The 16,148-nt window shown below is 38.6% G+C and overlaps 1 protein-coding gene across 1 annotated transcript; it reads left to right on the top strand.

Moving 5' to 3' along the window:
• The first annotated feature begins 7,109 nt into the window (after nucleotides 1-7,109).
• LOC132357911 (small ribosomal subunit protein eS21-like) lies at nucleotides 7,110-7,379 on the top strand. Its single transcript, XM_059911732.1, has one exon. The coding sequence runs from the start codon at nucleotides 7,110-7,112 to the stop codon at nucleotides 7,377-7,379; it is 270 nt and encodes an 89-aa protein (XP_059767715.1).
• The last annotated feature ends 8,769 nt before the right edge of the window (nucleotides 7,380-16,148 follow it).

The raw sequence follows: 16,148 nt of genomic DNA, 5'->3' as shown, positions 1-16,148 counted from the left end.
CCATGAACATCTTTCCTGAATTCTTTTTTTTTTTAATTAATTAATTTATTTATTTATTTTTGGCTGTGTTGGGTCTTTGTTGCTACGCGGGCTTTCTCTAGTTGCGTCGAGCAGGGGCTACTCTTCGTTGCAGTACACAGGCTTCTCATTGGGCTGGCTTCTCTTGTTGCGGAGCATGGGCTCTAGCTGCGAGGGTTTCAGTAGTTGTGGCTTTGGGCTCTAGAGCGTAGGCTAGGCTCAGTAGTTGTGGTGCATGGACTTAGTTGCTCCACGGCATGCAGGTCCTCCTGGACCAGGGCTCGAACCCATGTCCCCTGCACTGGCAGGCGGATTCTTAAGCGCTGTGCCACCAGGGAAGTCCTTTACTGAATTCTTAACAAGCAGCCTCCAAATATTCTTGAAGGTGTGTCTCTACTGGAAAATAAATTAAGCATGCTCCTCCAAGATATGATGCTTATTTATAAATTATGGGTGCCAATGTATCAGTGTATTATTATATTATCATACATATAAAAACAGAAAATTTTTAAAGATATGGGGAAAATAAATAGATAGAATGACTACCATTTCCTTCCAACACCCAAATGAATCTTGTCATTTCTCTGGGTTATACATCCCACTACCCAAAACACTCTTATTGTGTATCCTTGCTCCCCAAAACTCCAAGGAGGACCTTTAAGGACTGTTGCTTAAGATGGGAAAGATGACTGAGTCCTGGGCTTCCCACTCTAACTTTATCCACAGCACATCAGCCTGGATCTCTGATATATTTGGGGGTTTTACAAATGATTTCAATACGAAAAATTATCCTCTGCAAAAAGAAAAAAAATAGCAAAAAAATAATAATAATAGGTCTGAAACCCACTTCTCTGGAGCACTCTCTTTTGGTGTGAGCCTCTGGGCAGCCTTTCACGCAGGTGGCACATGACATCACTCGGCCCCAGCTGTTCCTTATTAACTCAGCCTCTCAGCGAAAGATACAGCCTTCTTACATCTTGACTTTTTTCAGGAGACAGCCCATTTTGCAAATCAACCAAACACATTAAACACAGTTAAGACTGCCGCATTCCACAAATATAAATTTGACAAAGAAATCCTATGTCTTCACAGCCTCCACTAAAACATGGATTGATCTGAAGTTCTGAAGGACACCAGGCTTGGTGGAAAAGCATCCCTGTTTTGTCACCCTAAAGGAAATGCCTGCCGAGCCAACTGCACCTCCAGTGGGTCAAAGCTCAAGAATCACCCAGAAACCTATAACCCTCACTGAGGCCTCGAGACCATCTCCAACATGAGCGGACTTCGTAAATGTATTCTTTGCCTGCTCATAATGCCTAATTAGGCCCTGACCATGAGGCTAAGAGGTGAAGAAAAGCCAAGACGCCTGCAGGCTGCCACTTGAGTTCACAGCAAAATGACAGGCAGTGTGCGTGATCCAAGTGGAAGAATCTGACAGTCACACTTCAGTCTTTCAGCCACATTTTTTTTTAACATGGGAAGGTTGGAGCATCAATAGTGTCATCCTCTAATAGAAAGGACAACTACATATAATGCATAATTGCGAGTCTAAATGACTTGTTATTTTGACTGCCTATTTTAAAATGTCTGTAATTGCTTCCAATGAGACTTGGAATAAATAAGCCAGCATAGGCAACCACTGGTGGAGACATAGCATGGCTTTGGAAAACTTAGTACAAATTATTTTGTCACGTGTGAATTACTACCAATTCCTGATTATGATCACAAGGCATTTGTAGTACTTTATTGGGTGTTTCTTCTAACTGTGTCCCACTTAAGCAACAGAAGGAGTATCACACATAGGTGTATAAAAGACAAGGCAGTCTATTTTCAAGGGCAATGAGCAGAAGCTGGCTGAGCCTGATAAATTAGTTTTACAGAATTTTAGCTTGTGCCAAATCCTGGCCCTTTCTATAAAACAAAAGTAAGGTAGAAGCACATCTCACTGAGAATTATTGCCATCTCTCCAAATGAACTTTTTTCCCCCTCATGTGCTTGTTTGCCAAGACTTAAAATAACAAATCACTTCTTTATAACAAAATTGTCTCCCTGAAATAATAGGCTTCAGTGTGAGTTCTGATAGAGCAATAGCTCCTCTAAATGACAGCAAAGGCTTGCAGCAGGGATGTGAGGCACATCTATTTCAGGGCTTCCCATTCAAGAGAAAAGCAGTTTGGTAAGAAATGAAGTCATTTCCTGACTCATTGGGATGCCACGTTTAAACCACAGTTTTTTGCCTGAGGATACAGAGGTTAGAAAAATGTGACTGAGCCTAAAAGAGATGAATCATCCCTTAAAGATTCAGGAAAGCAACTTTTTTAAGGTCCTTCACACACTACTGGAACATGTAAGATAGGGAAAGAGGCTTAGTGAGAGCCTTCTCCCATTCTTTCCATAGTAAGAAGAAGGTTCTCCATCCTACACAGTTGGTTAAAGTCAGTTCCAGAAATAATCAGTTGAAGTATGATTACACTTTTATGTGTGGATGCAATAGAAACATCAGTACTTAGGCATTAAAACCATCAGGAGATAGGGGAGAAGATGGATTCAAAGCCTGTTGATTTTGCATATTTCTAAAATAAGTGAGTCAAAGTATCGGGAAAAAAATCTATTTTTGAACTATGGTACACAAAAATTAAGTAAGGATTCTAAGATTTTATTTTACTAGAAAAAAATTTTAATATTCAGTCTCACTAGGAATCAAGGATAAATTCTATAATTTAAAATAACAATGAGATATCATCTTCACCTATCAAATTAGCAACAGTTGACAAAATAAAGGGGGGTGGATATTACTCAGAGCAGGTGAGGGACTACAGATTGGCTCAGTTTTCTGGAAGATGGTTAAAATCCTTTAAATGTTCACACTCCTTAACCCAGTAATTCTGCTTCGAGGAAGAATATTTTTTTCTTTTTCTTTTTTAATTGAGATATAACATAGTTTAAGGTGTACAATGTGTTGATTTGAAACACCATCACAAAATGATCACCAAAATGATGGAGGTTGTTAGTGTTATCTAACACCTCCAGCAGGTCACACAATTACCATTTCCCCTTTGTAGTGAGAACATTTTAAGATCTACTCCCTTAGCAACTTCCAATTATACGATACAGTATTGTTAACTATAATCACCATGTTGTACATTATATCCCAGAAACTTATTCAGCTTACAAGTGGAAGTTTGTACCCGTTGACCAACATCTCTCCAACTCTCCTATCCCTCAACTCCTCATAACCAGGGTAGAATATTCTGTTTCTATCAGTTCGACTTTTTTAGACTCCACATATAAGTCATATCACAGAGTATTTGTGTTTCTCTGACTTATTTCACTTAGCATACTACTCTCAAGATCCATCCATGTTGTTGCTAATGGCAGGATTTCCTTCTTTCTCATGGCTGAATAGTATTACTGTGTGTGTATGTGTGTGTGTGTGTGTGTGTGTGTGTGTATCACATCTTCTTTACCCATTCATCTAGGAGTCTATCTTAAAGCAATAAGCTGATATTTGGACAAAGATAAATTCACAAAACTGTCCTTACAGCATTGTTTAGAGTGGAAAACACAAAAGCAACTTAAACGACCAACAAGAGGAGAATAACAATACTATTGTAGAACACTAATATGATGGAGCATTATAAAACTAATCTGAACTATATTTAGGGATTATTCTTTAAAAATAAGGAGACGTACAAATAAAAAAAGCAGTGTGGAAAACTATATATACAGCAAGAAAAAATATGCAAAGGATTTCCTAATTGGATATCACTCTGGAGACTGGACTAGAAAGATCTTCTCCATTTTAAACATACCAGGTATTTTTTTTTTTTTATACCAGGTATTACTGACGTCATATTGGTATATTCACAAATAGTGAACCTTTGAAACCCTGGTGGTATTTCTTGATGAACATGAGTCAATAAGTATCTGCATAAACTTCTCAAAGAACAACAGAGCTGAGCTGTCTACTGGTTGACCCTGCTTCCAGGGCCCTGGAAGAGGATAGCCAATAAGAAGAGGGCAGTGTGCGAGCAGCCAGTCTGCAGACTGGCCAACAGATTATAGTACATAGAGTATACATACCCTTTCAGAAATTCTTTTACTGCACTCCAGTATTGCCATAGATGCCAAAATCCCGCTTAATGGATGTTTGTTGAGTCTTAGCTGAATTCTTACAAAATATTAAATATTGGATGGACATGGGAGGAGGGGTATCAGAGAAAGATATGTAGAAACAGAGGCCAAATCTGGAGAAAGAAGCAAACTGGGTGAAAAAGTAAGACCTAAGAAATGTAGTAGAAAAGAACAGGAAAAGAAACAGAGAACAAGGAACTATGATTTCCTCAAAACTATCGGAATAGAGCAAATTATTTTACTAATTAAAAAATCGCTGCCACCATCACCCTGATACCAAAACCAGACAAAGATGTCACAAAGAAAGAAAACTACAGGCCAGTATCACTGATGAACGTAGATGCAAAAATCCTCAACAAAATACTAGCAAACAGAATCCAACAGCATATTAAAAGGATCATACACCATGATCTGGTGGGGTTTACCCCAGGAATGCAAGGATTCTTCAATATATGCAAATCAATCAATGTAATAAACCATACTAACAAACTGAAGAACAAAAACCATATGATCATCTCGATAGATGCAGAAAAAGCTTTTGACAAAATTCAACACCCATTTATGATAAAAAACCCTCCAGAAAATAGGCACAGAGGGAAATTACCTCTACATAATAAAGGCCATATATAACAAACCCACAGCCAACATCATTCTCAATGGTGAAAAACTGAAACCATTTCCTCTAAGATCAGGAACAAGACAAGGTTGCCCACTCTCACCACTATTATTCAACATAGTTTTGGAAGTTTTAGCCACAGCAACCAGAGAAGAAAAAGATATAAAAGGAATCCAAATCAGAAAAGAAGTAAAGCTGTCACTGTTTGCAGATGACATGATACTATACACAGAGAATCCTAAAGATGCTACCAGAACACTACTAGAGCTAATCAATGAATTTGGTAAAGTAGCAGGATACAAAATTAATGCACAGAAATCTCTTGCATTCCTATACACTAATGATGAAAAATCTGAAAGACAAGTTAAGGAAACACTCCCATTTACCACTGCAACAAAAAGAATAAAATACCTAGGAATAAACCTACCTAAGGAGAAAAAAGACCTGTATGAAGAAAACTATAAGACACTGAATAAAGAAATTAAAGATGATACAAACAGATGGAGAGATATACTATGTTTTTGGATTGGAAGATTCAACATTGTGAAAATGACCATACTACCCAGAGCAACCTACAGATTCAGTGCAACCCTTATCAAACTACCAATGGCATTTTTCACAGAACTAGAACAAAAAATTTCACAATTTGTATGGAAACACAAAAGACCCCAAATAGCCAAAGCAATCTTGAGAAAGAAAAAACGGAGCTGGAGGAATCAGGCTCCCGGACTTCAGACTATACTACAAAGCTACAGTAACCAAGACAGTATGGTACTGGCACAAAAACAGAAATATAGATAAATAGAACAGGATAGAAAGCCCAGAGATAAACCCACGCACATATGGTCACCTTATTTTTGATAAAGGAGCCAAGCGAATACAATGGAGACAGGACAGCCTCTTCAATAAGTGGTGCTGGGAAAACTGGACAGCTACATGTAAAAGAATGAAATAAGAATACTTCCTAACATCATACACAAAAATAAATGCAAAATGGATTAAAGACCTAAATGTAAGGCCAGACACTATAAAACTCTTAGAGGAAAACATAGGCAGAGCACTCTAAGATATAAATCACAGCAAGATCCTTTTTGACCCCCCTCCTAGAGAAATGGAAATAAAAACAAGAATAAACAAATGGGACCTAGGGAAACTTAAAAGCTTTTGCACAGCAAAGGAAACCATAAACAAGACGAAAAGACAACTCTCAGAATGGGAGAAAACAGTTGCAAACGAAGCAACTGACAGAGGATTAATCTCCAAAATATACAAGCAGCTCATGCAGCTCAATATCAAAAAAACCAAACAACCCAATCCCAAAATGGGCAGAAGACCTAAATAGACATTTCTCCAAAGAAGATATACAGATTGCCAACAAACACATGAAAGGATACTCAACATCACTAATCATTAGAGAAATGCAAATCAAAACTACAATGAGGTATCACCTCACACCGGTCAGAATGGCCATCATCAAAAAATCTAGAAACAATAAATGCTGGAGAGGGTGTGGAGAAAAGGGAACCCTCTTGCACTGTTGGTGGGAATGTAAATTGATACAGCCGCTATGGAGAACAGTATGGAGGTTCCTTAAAAAACTAAAAATAGAACGACCATATGACCCAGCAATCCCACTACTGGGCATACACCCTGAGAAAACCATAATTCAAAAAGACTCATGTACCACAATGTTCATTGCAGCTCTATTTACAATAGCCAGGACATGGAAGCAACCTAAGTGTCCATCGACAGGTGAATGGATAAAGAAGATGTGGCACATATATACAATGGAATATTAATCAGCCATAAAAAGAAATGAAATTGAGTTATTTGTAGTGAGGTGGATGGACCTAGAGACTGTCACACAGAGTGAAGTAAGTCAGAAAGAGAAAAATAAGTAACACATATATATGGAATCTAAAAAAGAAAAAAAAGGGTTCTGAAGAACCTAGGGGCAGGACAGGAATAAAGACGCAGATGTAGAGAATGGACTTGAGGACACGGGGAGGGGGAAGGGGAAGCTGGGGCGAAGGGAGAGAGTGGCATGGACATATATATACTACCAAATGTAAACTAGATAGCTAGTGGGAAGCAGCCGCATAGCACAGGGAGATCAGCTCGGTGCTTTGTGACCACCTAGAGGGGTGGGATAGGGAGGGTGGAAGGGAGACGCAAGAGGGAGGAGATATGGGGATATATGTATATGTATAGCTGATTCACTTTGTTATAAAGCAGAAACTAACACACCATTGTAAAGCAGTTATACTCCAATAAAGATGTTAAAAAAAAAATTGCTTTCTGTGTTCGCGTCCACTGTGGTGCCACCAGACGTGCCCTCAACATGCACAACGACGATTTCGTGGACCTGTACGCACCGCACAACCGCATCATCGGCTCCAAGGACCATGCGTCCATCCAGACAAATTTGGCCAAGGTTGACAAGGTGACAGCCAGGTTCAACGGCCAGTTTAAAACCTACTCTATCTGCAGGGCCATTCACAGGATGGGTGAGTCAGAAGACTCCATTCTCCAACTGGCCAAGGCCGACGGCATCTCTCAAAGAACTTCTGAATGGAGAGGATCACAGATGTGGAATATTTTTCATAAATAAATAGTGAACCCCCCCAAATTAAGTTAATATATCAAAACACAACTCTAGAAAGTTGTATTCCCTAACAATGACTAAAATTTATTGACTGCTTTCCATATATATACAGCTTTCCATATATCAGGCACTGGTAAATGAAACCAATACAGATAGTGAGATGTTTACATTAATTCATTTAATCCATATCATTGCTTTACGGGATAGGTATTCCTGTTGTCCTCTTTTATAGGAGAAGAAAAGTGAGGCCCAGAGAGGTTAAATAAGTTATGCAAGCACTCACAGCTCTTAGGCTGAAAGGTAGGGATTCAGCCCCAGGGCTTTCGGCTCCAGGTCTTCCTCACTATAGTACAGCCTCTGCCCGCTCAAGCCACCATGGTGCCTCCTTTTGAAGTCCTATAGTTCTTACCATCAATCATGCATATTTAATATTGAACACTTACAGTTTTGCATGTTTGTTGCATTTTCATCTTAGTACAACATGTCTTCCCAACTAGACTCTAAAACACTGAACGCAGGAACTGTAAATAATACTTCTCTATAATCCTCACAGCACTTAGCACGATTCTCCACTCATTAAATAAGATTTAATTGGACTTTCAGCAAAGAGATAACTTTCAAAACATCTATTCCGATAATTTTGCAATCAAATAAACTCTGCCAACATTCTTTGCTAAGAAGCAGTCATCTTTTGAGATTGCTGGAAATTTAAGTTTAGAAAAAAAGAAGTTAATGCTTTTTTATCTCATTCTATTCCCTTTGACGGATGAAACCAAAAATAATCACTTCGCCATCTCCAGAGTGCTCCACCCCCATGAAAGCAGGGGGAGAGTGAGCCATCACTAGGACACAAATGTGTTCTGCTCGAGGCAATCAAATAAATCAAGCAACCCCCAAAATATAGTTAAAGCAAAGTGACTCAGATACAGTTCATGTTTTTAGTCACTCAGAATCCAAAGTTACTCTGAAATACGAATAGTTTTTAAAGCATTACTCATTTTGCTTTCTCTGATAAAACTAAAATAATCCAATACAATTATCTGGATGGTTATAATTTAAAGATTTAAAATACACGCTCAAAACCTAACATTTCAAATTAGTGCCACTCTTTAGGACAAACTCTAACTAATAATAATGATCTGGTATAAAAGTATCCTGGAGAAACTAATTTCCTACCATTTTCTTTTTATTAAGCTAATCTGGAAAAAAAAAAAAAAAAAAAAAGAGCATTCTTCCATGGGGCTGTCCTAGAGAAAGCACAGCACTATAGAAGCCCGTACCTAAAAAGTCATTACTCACAGTTGAAAGCTGTTTTCCCATCTCATCTAAGAAGCCATTTATTCTCACACTGGAAAATTAAATATAGTTCAAGACCTTCGTTTAGAAATAATTGACTTTCACCAAATCCATACACTAGAACAATTTTTAAGTGACCTTATCAGTAGCTCAAATAGGTTTAATCATATATGCCAACTCCTACTGGTTGGTAGAAGAGACCTGGATACTGTGTTGAGAAGGATTCTGAAGTCATATCCAAGAAAAAACATGTTTGGATCAATTAGCAATCAGCAATGCATGTGTACCAGTACCAAAAATTTGGGCTAACTGCCATAATTTATGAAAAGTAAAATACAAACCCTCAATCTGAAATGAGAGATGTGGGCCAGGGATTTCAAAGATGCTACTGGATTATTTGGTTCATTTTAAGAGAGAAAATTCATTGCTTAGTAGTGCCCCAGATTTATGGTGCTCTAATCAAATAAGCAGTAGAGGATAGGAGAGGGACTAAACATTTAGTGACAGTCTACTGCATGTCATGCACTGAGCCTTACCTCAACCACCTACTTCCATGGCCATATCCAAGATTTTTGTCATTACTAATAACAACACCTCTCCATTATCTTAATTTTAATCATTCTATTCCTCAAACACCATCTCCTATCTTTCTGGCTTACTCCCTCCAGTACCTAGTCTCCCAGTAATCCTTCTACCCCACTGATATATCCAATTCATTGGTCCTACCACCCTTTCACTGTCCCTCACCTCCGCACAGGGTTCTCAACTTTCCTACTTACACATCATATACTCCACGGTCAATTTTCACTCCCTTGCATTCACTGTCAACTCCATTGCTCTTCTGTCTCTTCAACGTAATTGCCCAGCAAAACCCTACGCTTTGTTAAATCCAGATCTCTCCTGACTCCAGACCTGTATCCATGTAACCTAAATGTTGCCAGAGAAAAAAACTGTAGTGACTGGTCTCATTCTAAATTCATGATTACTTCAAGAGCGTCCTTGGTAAGACTGCCCATCCCACTCTATTTCCTTCATCCATTCACCCTCCACTAGACATTAATTTCACACTTTCTCCCCTCTCTTCAAATCTCCATGTCTCTTCCTCCTTACTTACTCTCCACTAATGGCCCTGTTTCCAGCTTCATGGTAAACACAGAAACAAAAGAGAATTCCCACAGCTTGTCACCACACCTTCTCCGCACCTACCTACATCTGTCTGCATATGCTCTACCCTCTCTTCTGATACAATGGATGAGCTGGCCTTGCTTTGATCAAAAGCCAAGCCCTCCGCTTGCATACCAGATCCCATCCCTCTTCCTTAATCAGGAGCATCTCTCCAGCAATTCTCCCCTCTCTCAGCATCATCAATTTTTCCCTTTCTACTGAATCATTCCCACCAGTATTCAAATATTCTATAAATATACCCATCTTTAAAATAAAAAATTGTTTAAACTTCTCTTGACCCCCACATACCCCTCCAGGTATTGCCTCATTTTTCTGCTCCATTGTTTTATGGAGGCAGGAATACCTAATCAGAAGGAATAGAAATGATGTGTATGCCACCCTAGGACAGTGTCTAGCAGAGAACGGAAACTCAAGAAATAAGTCATTATTTATAGTAATGTTAAGATCCTGCAGTAGGTGCTAAGAAATACACAGAATTAAGAAATATACTCCTGACATTTTTTATTACCTTTTATTTTGATAGAATTTCAAACTTATTTGGAAGTTGCAAGAATAGAACAAGGAACTCCCACATACCCTTTACCCAGATTCATTCATTCTACATTTTGTCTATCACCACCACCATCACCATCTCTCTCTCTCTCGCTCTCTTTCTCTGTGTGTTTTCCCAAGAACAACGACATTCCTCTTACATAACCACAGTTCATATCAAAATTAGGAAATTTAACAAATACCCAAAGTAGTTTTCAAATTCAAATTCCAGAAGTATTTTTTATTCAGTTTATTTAAACTACAAACAAAAACCAAACAAACAAAACAGTTTACCCATTTCTGCTCCATTTTATAGCCAAAACCTTTGCGAAAACTCTTCCTGTTTCCATTTCTCTTCTTGAATCTACTCCAAACAGGCTTTGCTCCCAACCCCCACCCTGTTCCACATACACCACTGAAAGAATTCTTGCCAAGATCACAAATGGCCCTTTTATTGCTAAATTCAATGATGAATTCTCAGAACTCATCTCTTTTGACCTACCACTCGCATTTGACATAGATGATTACTCCCTCCTTAAAAAACAATCTTCACTGGCTCCCAGAACACCAAAGACTCCTGGTTTTCTTCTTATCCCACGAATGACAATTTCTCAGTATCTTTTGCTGGTTCCTTCTCATCTCCCCGACCTCTAAATATTGGAATGTTCCAGGACCTCGTCTCTTCTCTATCTAAACCCAATCCTTTGATAATCTTATTTTGATATCTTTATGTTAATAACTTTCAAATATGATCTCCATCCCAGACTTCTCTCCTGAACTTCATACTAGCATGTTCAACTGCCAATTCAGTAACTCCACTGAAATACCTAATATGCATCTCAAACTTTCCATGTCCAAAATTAAACTCCCCACCAAAACCCACTCATCCCACAATCTTCCCCATCTTAGTAAGTAACAGCTCCATCAATCCAATTGCTCATACCAAAACACTTGGAGTCATTCTTGAATCCTCTCCTCTCTAGTCTCTCATACCCAATCCATCAATAAATTCTCTTGGCTCTGCCTCTAAATCTGACCACTATGCATCTGACCACTTTCCACCACTTCATAATACAAGTCACCATTATCTCTTGCCTAGTTTCCTTAATACTGTCCTTGCCCCACTGTGGTCTATTCTCAACACAGCAGCTAGAATGACCCTTTTTAAAGAGTAAGTCAAGTTATGTCATTCTTCTGCTTAGGACCCTTCAATGACTTCCTACCTCACTCAGAGTAAAAGCCAAAGTCCTCTCAGAAGCCAAGACCCTACAACAACCTCCCTATGGATATGTCTCTGACTTCAGCTCCCACTATTTTCCCCCACTCACTCCACTTGAATCACATTAGCCTCCTTATTGTTCTTTGACACAGTATTCATCCTCCCACCTCAGGGCCTTTGCACTTGCTATTCCTTCTTCCTGTAATGCTCTTTATCTAGATGTCCACTGTTTGCTTCTTCACCCTCTTAAGGTCTTCACTCAAATGTCATCTTCTCAATGAAATCTTCCCTGACCACCCTATTTAAATTCTAAGAAAATACTGGCATGCCCTTTCGCCCTGCACTGTTTTGTTTTTCTCTATAGCACTTCTCACCACTAGACGCACTATTTTATATATGCATTTGTTTGTCTGTCTACCCCTACCAGAATGAAAACTTTGTGAGAACAGAGTACTTTGTCTAGTCACTGATACTTACCCAGGATACTTACCTAGTACAGAAAAACCAGTAAACGTTTGTTGAATTAATGAAGGAATGAATGTTATCTCATTTTATCTTCACTTAAACCCTATAAGGCAGGTCTTACTACCCCAATTTTATGATGCAGAAAGTGAGGCCCAAAGGATTAAATAATTTACCCAATAGCATACATCTAGTGAATACAGGAGTCAAGATTTGACCCCCAAGTCTACTTCCAAAGCTTGTTGTTTTTCTCATGACACTGAATTGATTCCTTCAGAAGTAAATACTTGTCTATGTGGCAAAGGCTTAAAATAAAATAAAATAATGTTGCGCACATGAAACCTATATAATGTTATAAATCAATGTTACCTCAATAAAAAATAAATTTAAAAAAAGAAGTTTCAGGAAAAAAAAGGAAAAATTAAAAAAATTAAAAGTCCCTAAATCCCAATCAGGTGGTTTGGAATAAATATAGGTATTCTGGGAAGACAGTGATGGTGATGGTATATTTTTTGACTCTGGTCAAATCTCCCCCATAAAATCAGACAAACTCAGCAAAACCCCAAGCCCATGGATGACATCTATAACAAACTAGGTGGCAAAATGTTCCCAAGAAATTATATGAGGTGAGGATAATGCATTGACATAACAGGACCTACATAGTATCAGCATCTGCACAGGATGCAAGGTAATATATTAATAACCATATTATTAATAATAATTATTATTAATTAATTGTGTTGCCTTTGGAGGATGATAGGAAACCAATTCATTATCTTGAAAACTATTAAATGAAAGGAAAGAATCAAGTATTTATCCTGCCTTTCTTATATGAATTGTACCAGTGGTTAACCAGTGAGATGAAGTGAAGGGTCTTACATTGAAATATTCCAACTAATAAATGAAGGAGAAATTAGAGACATGTAACATCAGTATTCTGCAACCACTAATCTAGGCATTGAGCATCAAAAGTTGCTAATATCATAAAAATAGAGATATCCAGATGTTACGTGTCTGCTAATGAAAGATCATACCACCTATAGTCTTGCCACACACAAAAAATTGAACCTCAATCTGAACAAACCTCTAGATTGGGATTTCTCAACCTCAGCACTGATGGTCTTTGGAGCCGGATAACTTCTTGCTGTGGGGATCTGTCCTGTGCATTGTAGGATATGGCAGTAGCACCACCCACCCTGTTGTAAAAATTTTCTTTAATTAGAAAATTAAAATGTCTCTAAACACTGCCAAAAGTCCCCAGGCAGTGGGAGCAAAAGCACTCCCCACTGAAAACCACTGCTCTAGATGCAACTACCATTCCACAGGTTAAAACAAGAGGACAGAGGAACATGTCAAATTAAACCATATGGATGCAACCAGCAAATTACAGACTGTGGGAAACTTCAGAGATCAAATGACCCAGATTCTTCAAATAAATTTCCAGGGGAAAAGGCAGCAGTGGAGGGGGGAACCTTTCGATCAAAATAGACTTAAAAAACTTATTTTTTAAAAACAAGCAAAACTAAACTATAGGGTTTAAAGATGCACCTTTGGGTGATAAAACTATAAAGAAATGGAAGAAAGTAATTACCATAAAAGTCCAATAGAGAGAAAGGTAGGCGGTTGAGGTTCGGATGGGACATTTGGTCAACCTTGGGGCTTCTTAGGAAACTGGCAGTATTCTATTTCTTGACTTTGGTGTTATTTAAAAAAGTGTGGACCTTATAATAATTCATTGAGTTTTATATTTGTTTTATCCAGTTTTCCGTGTCTGTGTTTTTCCAGTAAAATGCATAAATAAACGAGTAAAAACATAATCAATAAACAGAAGAACCTGCCTTCCTTTCTACTGCACTTGAGTTGAAGTTCTGTGGGAACTGTCCTTGAGCAGAGAACTTTGAATTTATTAAATTCGGGTCGATGTTTATGTTCCCTTAGCCCAGAGGTGTAAATCCTGATCATTGCTTCAAAAACAACTCTGAAAATCGTAGCAGGACTTAACACAACCCTACACAAACCGTATGTGTGATGTCCATATCTTGGCCTACTGTTGAAGGAATGTCTTGCATCAAATCAGCAAATACCTACAAGGGAGCCTGTTGTGATCCAGGCAATCTGCCAGGCACTGTGAGGAAAGCAAAATAGAAAGATGTGAAGTACTGGCAAGTGCAAACAAGGCTCACGAGAACTGCATGGGCTGAGTCGAGATTTGTGGGACGATGACTTTTAGAAGGATTTGCAGGCCCGCGAGACAGAGACACTCCACAGGTGTATCTCCTTTCTTGCAAAAGATATGCTCCTGAAGAGTTCTGTGGTGATTAAATTTTTATAAATTTAATTATATGTTCTCATTGACTTACATTATAATCAGAGAGTGGCTTTATCTACATTTTGGATTAATCTTCAACTGGCAGTGGCTCCCAACAGTTTAAGTTTCCCTGCTTCTCTGTCAAGTAGTTGATAGTTTATAAACAAACATTTAAAGGCACTATTTAAAGGAACCCTTGAGTGAATCCTTTTGAACAAAGGATTCTTTCATAACATTAATAAATAATCATTAGATTGAAGGTTCGTCAAGTTTTCTTAGAGTAAAGCATACCTATTCCCAAGACTCGGACGTCCTTTGATGGGATTTCATTGAAATTATATCTCTTTACCAAGGATCAGAATCTATTTTATGTGTTTTAGGACAACATCTTGCATTACTAATGTTCTTACTTCTTCCAATAGCATTTGAAAGAGCATTTTGTCCAGACACTCATGGGAAACATTACTAACTGTAGCCTGTGTTACAGAGTTACGTGATGCAACAGTACTTTGGCTGACATGACTCAGTTTAAATTACAGAATAAACGCAAAATGCTACTAAATCCAGGAGAGAGGTAATTTGAAATGACTGGTCTGCTGGTTGGATTCTTTGGAACAGAAGATGACGAAGCTGCTCACTTTAGAACTGTCTCTTGAAGACTGAGCTGCCTGGAAATCTCAAGTAGGTCACTGAAAAGCCTGAACTGAGGATGGAGCTCATTGGCCCCACCATTCCCAACCGTGTCACCACAGTGCTCCCCCGCTGCCTGCACACCACAACTCCTTCTTACCACTCTGTTATCCCTGTCAACACTTGATTCTCGCTCAGCTCTCCTGATAACTTCTCCTGGACAAGTCAAACAAAGACGCTGTCCTCAGTGCCAAGAGTATGAAAGCCCATCACACTTCACAGTGGTCAGATCACACTTGGGTCTAGAACATGGTGAGAGACTCCCAGGCTGCTAGAGAATGGCAAAACTCTAGGGTACTAATGCTTCTCCAGTTGGTTTAGGTAAAGATGCTCTTGCATGTCATCTTGACTGGGATTTGTGGACCGGTTTTTAATATAATAGCTCACCCTGTTGGTTACATATACCCAAAGGGATGTGATTTATGATGAGTTTCAGCCTGACGAACTTTGTTATTTCTTATTGAAGACCCCATTTATTTTGGAGTAAGTGGGTTGGCTTACTTTTTTTGTCTTTGGTGACAAGAATATAACTTATAATTGGTTTATTTAGAAAATGTACTAGAAATAAAAAATGGAATGCAGCACAGAAGAATAAATCAAGAGTCTGTTTTACTGAAGAAGGGAAAAATGATGCTCTTGCCAAATCAATTACTTTCTGTGGCTCATAGAACTGCTTCCCAAGGACTAGATACTGCCTTCCATACTCTGCTCAAGAAGCTTTATCCGTAAGGCACTTATTTGAATGCAGCGATACAGCCTCATAGTTACAGTTCTGGAGTACCTACGGAATTCTGCAGCTTTTAACATGCATTTTGCTATAGTCACTGTGGTAGGTAAAATTCTAAGATGCACGCCAATGATCCACACCCTCTTAAAGATCCCCTCTGCTTAAATGTAAGCAGGACCTATGACCTGCATCTAACCAACAGAATATGGCAAGGTGGAGGATTTTACATAAGTTAACAAAGTCCCTAATCAGTTAACTTTACATTAATTAAAAGGGAGATTATCCTGGATGGGCTGGACCTAATCAGGTGAGCTGTTTAAAAGAGGGTCTAGAGGTCAGAGACTTGAAGCAGCAATC

This window comes from Balaenoptera ricei, chromosome X (assembly GCF_028023285.1).
Source record: "Balaenoptera ricei isolate mBalRic1 chromosome X, mBalRic1.hap2, whole genome shotgun sequence".
Classification (NCBI taxonomy): Eukaryota; Metazoa; Chordata; class Mammalia; order Artiodactyla; family Balaenopteridae; genus Balaenoptera; species Balaenoptera ricei.
Note: the sequence above shows the minus strand (reverse complement) of the source record. Positions and strands in the feature narration are given on the sequence as shown.

Coding starts and splice junctions, on each gene's coding strand:
- LOC132357911 (XM_059911732.1), top strand. CDS start 7,110: ATGCACAACGACGATTTCGTGGACCTGTACGCACCGCACAACCGCATC.